This window comes from Nicotiana attenuata, unplaced genomic scaffold, assembly GCF_001879085.1.
Source record: "Nicotiana attenuata strain UT unplaced genomic scaffold, NIATTr2, whole genome shotgun sequence".
Classification (NCBI taxonomy): Eukaryota; Viridiplantae; Streptophyta; class Magnoliopsida; order Solanales; family Solanaceae; genus Nicotiana; species Nicotiana attenuata.
The window spans coordinates 244530-254314 of NW_017670316.1; the positions used below are offsets into that span (position 1 = coordinate 244530).

General features: G+C 42.5%; 1 protein-coding gene across 1 annotated transcript; it reads left to right on the plus strand.

Moving 5' to 3' along the window:
• The first annotated feature begins 1236 nt into the window (after nt 1–1236).
• LOC109237725 lies at nt 1237–2373 on the plus strand. Its single transcript, XM_019404079.1, has 3 exons — nt 1237–1575; nt 1696–1800; nt 1969–2373. Exons 1-3 carry the CDS (start codon nt 1237–1239, stop codon nt 2371–2373), a joined length of 849 nt encoding a protein of 282 aa, XP_019259624.1.
• Nucleotides 2374–9785: the final 7412 nt, after the last annotated feature.

Below are 9785 nucleotides of genomic sequence, written 5' to 3' on the forward strand. Positions count from 1 at the left end.
TTAGTGTGTGCTTTACTTTACGTCTTATTCTATTCCATCACACTTTGTTTGTTTTGTTTGGTGTTGATAGGAAGACATGGCCGAGTAAGAGACAGAAATGGAAAAAAATCCTTCTGCGGACATAGATGAGTACACTGAGGATAAAAATGCTATTATACCTCCGGTTGTTGGTGCTGCAACTTTCAAGGTGGAACATGGTTTAATCCTAATGCTCAAAGCGGAGGGGTTTTTCAAGAATTCCACTGATGATGATCTGACACAACATCTTAGAAACTTATTGGGTATGTGTGCGATGCATAAGCAGAACAACGTCTCAGATGATGCCCTAAGGTTGAGGGTGTTCAAGTACTCACTAGCTGGGGACGCAATGAAATGGCTTCAAAATATGCCACCAAACTCCATTCATTCTTGGCCTAAACTTGTCCGAGCATTCTTAGCTAAATGGTTCCCACAAAGTAAGAAATCAGAGCTCTGGGATAAAATTTTCTTTTTCAAGCAAGTACTGGGAGAACATCTACACGAGGCACGGGATCGATTCAAGTTATATTTGGTGAGGTTTGCCAATCATGGTTTTCCGAATTCTATCTTGTTGGAGAAATTCTACATGGGTTTAGATCCTATGAACCAATCTATAGCCAAGAATGCAGTTGATGGATCTTTTATGGACAAGACATTCGCAAGGATCACACAAATCCTTGACAAATGGCACAACATGATCAATCTTGGCACTACGAGGACACCACTGGTGGAATTGCATATGGTTCTCCCTCCTTGACCAACATGATCAAAGAGAATCAAGAGAGAGATCATGTAATCGCAGGGCTTGCCACCAATGTCAATGTGTTGACAAAGATGTTCACTGAAAGCCAAACGAAGAAGGTAAATGTGGTGGAGGATGTGAAACCCATATCAAATGAAGATTTTAAGGAAGCAAACTATGTCAACAACTCTCAAGTAGGATATCAAAGGCAACAATACCAAGGTCAGGGACAACAAAATCAATGGAGGCATAACCCGCAATGGCAAGGCAACCAACAATGTCGAAATGACCAATGTGGCTCAAATCAAGGAAATTGGAATAACAACAACAGCAACATCTCAAATCGGAGTTCAAACCCTTATGTTCCTCCAAAGGGTCAATATTCAAATCAAGGTTGCTCAAGTGATTCCAAGGTGGAAAGTATGCTTGAACGGGTATTGAAAAATCAAGAGAGGTCCAACACTTCTATGAGGAATATGACCGAGCTTGTGGGTTTTCATACCGCATCCATTCAAAAGTTGGAGATTCAAATGAGAGATTTTTCATGCGAACAAAATCCGAAGCAAAAAGGGACGCTTCCAAGTGATACAGTTGCGAACACAAAGGGTAGTAGGAGTGGTCCAACTTCTCATTGCATGGCAATTACTACTCAGAGTGGGAAGGTACTTCATGGAGAGAACAAACAAGTGGTTGAAGTTGAAAAGTCCAAACAAGTGGTTGAGGCACAAGTTGAAGAGCCAATTTTTGTTGAAGAAAAAAGGGTTCCGGAAGAGTTGAAAGTGCAAGAAGCAAACCGGGAAGATGTAAAGGAAAGGGTAAAAGAGACACCAAAAAATCTACCACCTATTACTAGACCTCCTCCTCCATTCCTTCAATGACTTTCTAGGAAGGTCGATGATAGCAAACTCGAAAAGTTCTATGACATTCTCAAGCAGTTATCGGTGAATATTCCATTTGTGGAAGCATTTCAAGAGATGCCGGGTGTTGCTAAATATTTGAAAGACTTGATTACCAAGAAGAAAACCACCAAGAATGAAGTGGTGAATGTGACTCACCGGGTTAGTTCCATCATTGCAACATCCACCGTTCAAAAGAAAGAAGACCCGGGAGCTTTCACCATTCCATGTACTATTGGGGCACGTAATTTTATAGGAGCCCTTTGTGATAATTGGGCTAGCATCAACTTAATGCCTCTTTCCATTTACAAGCAAGCAGGGTTATGTATGACAAGGACCACAAGTATGAGATTTCAAATGGCTGATTGTTCCATAAAGAGACCGGTGGGAATTGTCGATGATGTGCTTGTGAAAGTGGGAAAGTTTCATTTACCCGCCGATTTTGTAATCCTTGATTGTGTAGTTGACAAAGAGATCCATATCATCTTGGGGAGACCATTCCTTGCAACAGGAAGAGCACTAATGGATTCGGAATGGAATGAGAACAAATTCCGTGTGAATGATGAAGAGGTTACATTCCAAGAAAGCAAGGGTATGAAACTACCATATGAATATGAAAGCATCTCGGTGATCGATGTTGTTGATGAAGTGGAAGTTGCGGCTGAAATGAAGATGGAAGAACAATGCCTCGGTGAGGCGTTAGCAGAAATTTGTTAAGCTTCGAGGGTAAAGATATGGATTTGTATATGGAATCAGTCAATGCATTGGAAGGGCTTGTGTCCTATACTTATGCTCCGAAGAAGCTCTCCCTTGACTTGGAGAATAGAGCTACTCCTCCTGCAAAGCCTTCAATTATTGAGCCACCGCAACTAGAGCTCAAACCACTTCCACCACACATGAGGTATATATTTCTTGGCTCAAATGACACTCTACCGGTAATTGTTTCTTCTTTGTTGAATGATGTGCCGATAGAGCAACTCTTGAATGTCTTAAAGGAGCATAGGCAAGCAATTGGATGGACAATTGCCGACATCCGGGGGATTCCCGTCGGAATTGCGAACACAAAATCCAAGTGGAGAATGAGAGTAAACCAAGTGTGTAGCTTCAACAAAGGTTAAACCCTTCCATGCAAGAAGTGGTAAAGAAAGAAATCATCAAGTGGCTGGATGCCGGGGTAGTCTACCCTATTGCCGATAGTTCTTGGGTGAGCCCGGCGCAATGTGTGCCGAAAAGGGGAGGCATGATAGTGATTGAAATTGATAAAAACGAGCTCACCCCAACAAGAACGGTGATCGGATGGAGGGTGTGTATGGATTACCGGAAGCTAAACAGTGCTTCGTGCAACGACCATTTCCCTATGCCTTTTATTGATCAAATGCTTGATCAGCTAGCGGGGAAGGTCATTCTATTTTTTCTTGGATGGATACTCCGGCTACAATAAAATCAACATTGCATTGGAAGATCAGGAAAAGACAACATTCACTTGTCTATATGGGACGTTTGCATTTAGCCAGATGCCATTTGGGCTATGCAACGCTCTTGACACTTTCCAAAGGTGTATGATGTCAATATTCTCCGATATGGTGGAGGATTTCTTAGAGGTATTCATGGACGATTTCTCGTTCTTTTGAGTATTGTCTAGACAACCTTAGACAAGTGTTTAAGATATGTAAAGAAACGAACCTTGTGCTAAATTGGGGAAAAGGCCACTTTATGGTGGACGAGGGCATTGTTTTGGGCAACAAAATTTCCAAACAAGACATAGAAGTTGACCGGGCAAAGATCGAGATCATTTCCAAGCATCCTCCACCTACTTCAGTTAAAGGTGTCCGAAGTTTCTTGGGGCATGCCAGTTTCTATAGGCGTTTCATCAAGGATTTTTCCAAACTTGCAAATCCCATGTGCAAACTCCTTGAGAAAGATGCATAATTTGTGTTTGATGAGAAGTGCCTCAAAGCCTTTGAAGAATTGAAACAAAAGCTCACCACGACACCTATTATTCTCACATCTGATTTGTATCATCCATTCGAACTCATGTGTGACGGCAGTGGTGTAGCTATTGGGGCAGCGCTTGGCAAACATCATAACAAGGTTGTCCACCCGGTCTGTTATGCAAGCAAGACGCTCAATGGCGCGCAAATGAACTATACAATGACTGAGCAAGAACTTCTTGCCATTGCCTATGCCTTTGAGAAATTCCGGGCGTATTTGTTGGGATCCAAGGTTATAGTGTACACAGACCATGTTGCTCTTCGCTATCTTTTGGCAAAGAAGGATGCAAAGCCTAGGTCTATTCGGTGGGTCTTGTTGTTGCAATAATTTGACTTCGAAGTCAGAGATCGAAAAAGGACGGAAAATCAAGTGGCGGATCATTTATTAAGGCTTGAAGAGGCAGGAAGACCAAAGGAACATCTTGAAATCAACGATGCTTTCCCGGATGAACACATATTGGAATTATCTAACACTTTTTCTCCTTGGTACGCCGATATTGCTAAGTACTTGGTTAGCGACCTTATTCCGGATGGATTGGAAGCTTATCAGAAGAAGAAGTTTTTGACAGATTGTCGGGAATTCTATTGGGAAGAACCATTCTTGTTCCGTGTTTTTGCTGATAACATCAACAGAAGGTGTGTTCCAGAAGAGGAGATTATGCCAATTCTAAAGGCATGCCATGACTCACCGGTCGGGGGTCACTATGGGGAAAATTTAACGGCGGCAAAGTTGCTTGAATGTGGTTATTATTGGCCGTCGATTTATTATGATTCCAATCAAATGGTCAAGGCTTGCAACCAATGTCAAAGGCAAGGATCAATCTCCAAGAGGCATGAATGCCAATGCAGTTTGTGATGGAGATAGAGAACTTTGATGTGTGGGGAATTGATTTTATGGGCCCCTTTGAAAGCTTTTGTTGTATGAAATATATCTTGGTGACTGTGGACTATGTGTCCAAATGGGTTGAAGCGATTTCCTTACCAAACAATGAGGAAAGGAGTGTTACCACATTCTCAAAGAAAACATATTCACACGGTTTGGTACTCCTAGAGCCATTCTTAGTGATGGTGGGTCTTACTTCTGTAACAAGGCTTTCACGGTGCTACTAGAGAAATATGGCATCAAGCATAAGGTGGCCACACCTTATCATCCCCAATATAGTGTCCAAGTTGAAGTTTCCAACCGAGAAATAAAGAATATTCTAGAAAAGAATGTTAATGCAAACAAGACCGACTGATCAATAAAGATAGATGACGCGTTGTGGGCTTACCGCACAGCGTACAAAACCACTATTAGCACTTCCCCTTATCGGTTAGTATTCGGCAAGGCTTGCAATCTACCCGTAGAACTGGAGAACAAAGCCATGTGGGCTTTAAAAAGGTCGAACTTAGACTGGGCTGAAGCTGCAAATTTGAGGTTAACACAACTCGATGAAATAGAAGAATTCTGTTTCCATGCATATGAAAGTGCAGCTGTGTACAAAGAAAGGATGACGTTCGTCCACGACAAAAAGATCTTAAAAAGGGAGTTCAAGTCGGGTGACTTGGTTTTGCTCTTCAACTCAAGGCTTAAATCGTTTTTGGGCAAGCTCAAATCGAAATGGTATGGTCCGTTCAAGGTTTTAGATGTATCCCCTTTTGGAGCTGTGGAATTAGAATTGGAGGATGGGCTCCGAACCTTCAAAGTAAATGGCGAGCGAGTCAAGCACTACATGGGCACAGATGGAGAAAAACACATGGTAGAATAGTTGGCTCTCATAGATGGTCCATGCCCGACCAATGAGTGAACCCAAAGCAAGGCCAACTTCGTTGTGCTGCGTTAAATCAAGCGCTTCATGGGAGGCAACCCATGTGTGGTAACATCCTTTTTATCCTTTAAATTTTAACTTTTTTTAGATAGATTTAATTGAGCAAATTGAAGTGTGTGTTAGAGTGTAAATGATTCAAAAGATCATAACACAGGGTAAAATTGTGCGTGAAATGAAAGAAAAGTCACCATGGGAAGTCTGTTACACATATGCAGTCGCATTTTAACTATGCGGACCGCATAGTTGTCGCAGAATTGGGCAGTGTTTTTAGCAAATATTAATGGTCAAAATGCAGCGAGGACATGCACTTTGCGGACCGCATTTTAGTTATGCGATCGCACAACTGCACCACATTGTGTCAATGAACAACTCAAGTTAAAACCACCGCATAACACTTATGCGATCGCATAAGGTGTTATGTGGTGACTTATCCACCGCAAAATACAAAGGTAAGTATTTCTACCCTTTCGCATATCAAAACCCACCAACATTCTAACACTTTTAAACAAAACAAAAAAATCAGAAAAAAAACATAACAAAGAGAAAAAAAAGGAGAACCGAAAACGGCTGATTGAATTGAAAAGATTAAACAACGATCCCACCTGTTGAATTCATCTCTCAAGTTTTCTCAATTCTCCATTACTGGTATGTTCTCCTTTCCCAATTTCATCCCTATAAAGTTTAGTTCAAATTTTTTTATGTGTTCTCCTATTTTTAGTTTCCTTTAGTGTTTATTCTTTTTCCCTTTTTTTATTTGGGTATCTGCTCCTAATGGGGGGGGGGGATTCTTGGATAATTAGTTAGGCTTGGGGTGCTGGGTATGTAAATTAGGGTCACCATTGTAGAGGGTGGAGTTCAAAACATTGAGGAAGAAGACATTTGCGGACCGTAGTCGATTTGCGGTCCACATTGTTGCCGCATAAGAAACCCTAGGTGACATGAGGAAGATGACAAAATGCGGAGGCTATGCGATTGCATAAGTGATATGCGGACCGCAAAGCCACCGCATACTAAAATAGTTTCTGGCTTTTTGTAACATATTGTTTACGGTTAATTTGCGATCGCAAATCCGTCTTTGCGGTGGCTTTTGCGATCGCTTAGTGTGATGACCATACCAAGCTAATAGTTTTGCGATGGTTATGCGAACCACATAATGGATATGCGATCGCAAAACCTATCGCATCTCCTTTTAACAGACAGAAGTTTTGCGACAGGTTTGCGGTCCGCATAGTAGTTATGCTACCCCATACCCTTGTCGCATACTTGATTTTCTTTGTAATTTTTCTTTTGATGTTTGCTACATTGCTCACGCTTCATTTCTTTTTAGATATGGCTCCCAAGAAACATGTATCTTCCAAGAAAAGGGCATCCACCGGTCGTCAAGCACAACAAGCCAAGCGTTCACGACCAGAATCATCCCGACCTACTATTGCACATCCCTCCCAGTCTGATGAGGAGGAGACCTTTCCATCAGTTGACCTACAAGATGAGGCAAGAAGAAAAAGAGGAGATGATTTCCAACTCAGGTTTGGGGTCGAAGGCTGTAGGGATGTGTATAGAGAAGGGCTTACGAAATGGAAAATCCTTGACAAGAAACAACTGAGTATGAATGGGCTACAGGAGCAATACCCTCACATACTGGAGAACATCAAAGCTATAAACCGGGAGTGCTTCACTGAGCTGCCTGATGATTACAATGAAACATTAGTGCGTAATTTTACGCATCTTATGGAACCTCCAGAACACCTCACCACAATCGCAACAAAGTATTCTGTGAGACTGTCTTGGTTAGGGGGAAACAAGTGCTTTGTGGTAGTGACATGATAAATGAGTTCTACTTTCCAAACTGGAGACCGGGCACAGCTGAGTAAGATACCAAATGGGCCAACAGAGATAATGAGCGTGGTTGGATAGCCTTAGTGATAGTCAAGGGGACCCCCGCTTAGATTGACACTCTGCATAAAATATTCAAGGAAGATCTCACACGAGAGGGTAGACTCTGGCTCAGCTTTGTCACCTCTCGATTGATACCATCCAGAAATGATACTGATATAAGCATTGAGAAAGATCTTCTCATTGCATGCATTATGACGCGGATAAAAATTGATGTGGGTGACAATCTTCCAAGAGTTAGGGGTCCGGGCCAACCAGACAGCCACATCACTTCCCTTCCCGTGCTTGATCATATCCCTCTGTAAGGCTATGGAAGTCCCTTGAATGCCACACACTGACAAGATGGGGAAAGCGCTGAAGGATATTGATATCACGCACATTAATGACGCGGTGCCATAGGTAGTTGTTGCTCCCCCAGAGGTTCAGATAGAGATTCCTGCTAATACAGAGCCCTCAGACTCCCAGACTCATATTTCTCCTCACGCTACAGTGGCCTCCACTTCCACTCCACAGCCCACCTCTCAGGCCACTATTGCACAGCCTTATGTTGCACTGCCAGCTCTTTCAAGGCTCGATCTCCTAGCTCAGCATGCAAATGCTAAGGTAGACCAGCTTCTGAAGAACCTCCCCACACTCATCAGGCAGGCATTGACCCATATCTAGTCCTCAGTGACGGCCCTCCAACAGCAACAAACATCTTACGAGGATCGCCTGAAGCAGCTTGAGGTGCGGATTGAAAAGATAGAACGGGGTGAGGTTGGAGACTTGCCAAAGCTCCATGATGATGTTGCCACACTTAAGACTGGGCTCCAAAAAATGCAAACTCTAGAGTTCGATATATCCTCCTTCATGCCCAAAGAAGGAGAGCAAGGAGCGGGCACGCCCGTGACTGGATTAGACCTTGATTTCTCCACTTTGATGACAGCTCCTGCACCTCAGACTGTCGGGGCTTCCCAGCCTCCAACATCCCCTGCACATATTGGCATCCTTTCTGGGGAAGATTCCGGACACTCTACAAAGTCCGAAGGTGGGGAGACCAACGAAGGGGAGACTAATGAGGAGTCATGGTCCGAGGAGGATGAGGGCCCTCAAGAGAAAGGTAAGCAAGTTGCTGCCGCTGCAGTTGCGGATGAGGAACAAGCAGCTGTTCACAAGGCGATAGAACATTCTCTAGCAGACATGGTCGTCCAAGCAAATCCATCGACCACTCAGCCATCAACGGGCGAGGCTAGCAGCTCACAGGCCCCAGATCCAATGTCAGGCCAATTAGAGATCCCTCCTCCATCAGTGAAGGTCACTCCCCAGGACGAGATCTCATCGTTCCCAGCTCCAGCATCAGAGGATGACCCCACCATCATTCAGCCGGCTTCCGACTCCTATAGCGCTTAGTTCACCTCAGGGAGACCCTAGTCTCTGTCTTACATTCTGATGCAATGGGGACAATGCATGCTTTTCAGTCTGGGGTTGGATAGCCTTGTACAAAAAATTTGAATTTAACTGTTGTACATGATGTTTTTGTGTTATATAAGCAAATTTTTGTAACTCTTGTATATACTTGTGTTTTTTTTGTACATATGTTATCTTTGTATAGAAAAAAACAAAAACAAGTAGATAGGTGGATGCATGTTTATCTTTAGTAATTAGAAATGAATTCCCCTTGGTATTTCTTCGTCAGGTTCTTTTCCAAGGGTGTAATAGTAGAACCATGGTAGTAGAATGAAACATCTTGACCGGTTTGGTGTAATTTTCTAGTTTCAAGCATGTACGCCAGTAAATAGCCTATACCCTTCCATTAATATATATAAAAAAGAAATCAACTGTGTGAAATTAAGGCTTGCTCTTTGACTCTATGTTTGCCTAGAGCTATACATGTAATATGATGAAAGCTTCGAGTTGCCAAGTGTTGACTCGAGTGCTAAAACTATGTTGAGTCAAACAGTTCGTGTGCCATGTGTGTGAGTCTTTGTATAAATAAATCTTGTGTGTACTTCTGCCATCTAGAACTTGCCCGGTTGGTCTTTCGATGCGAATGATAATTACATTTGGTTGGAGAAATGACCTTAGGCAGTCTTTGTGATATTGGAAAACCAATTAGCCATTCAAGCTACCCATTGTATAAATATTATCACTAGTTACCCAATTTGATCCTTTAACCTTTTCTTTGGCCACCTCATTATAAACCTTTCCTTTTTTGTAAAATAATTCCCTCTTTTGAACCCGTCCCTCCTTGAACATTGAGAATGAGGCTAGAAGCCTAAGTTAGGGGTGTGGTGTCAAGCCGCAAATGGGCAAGGTTGTACAGTGAGTGTAGGAAAGTATACCTCAAGATATTCATATGAAACTATTTGAGCTCCAAAAGAAAAAAAATTACTACAAGAAAAACAAAGAAAAAAGTAAAGAGAAACAGATTTATGTGTGTGTGTGTGTGTCTATATAT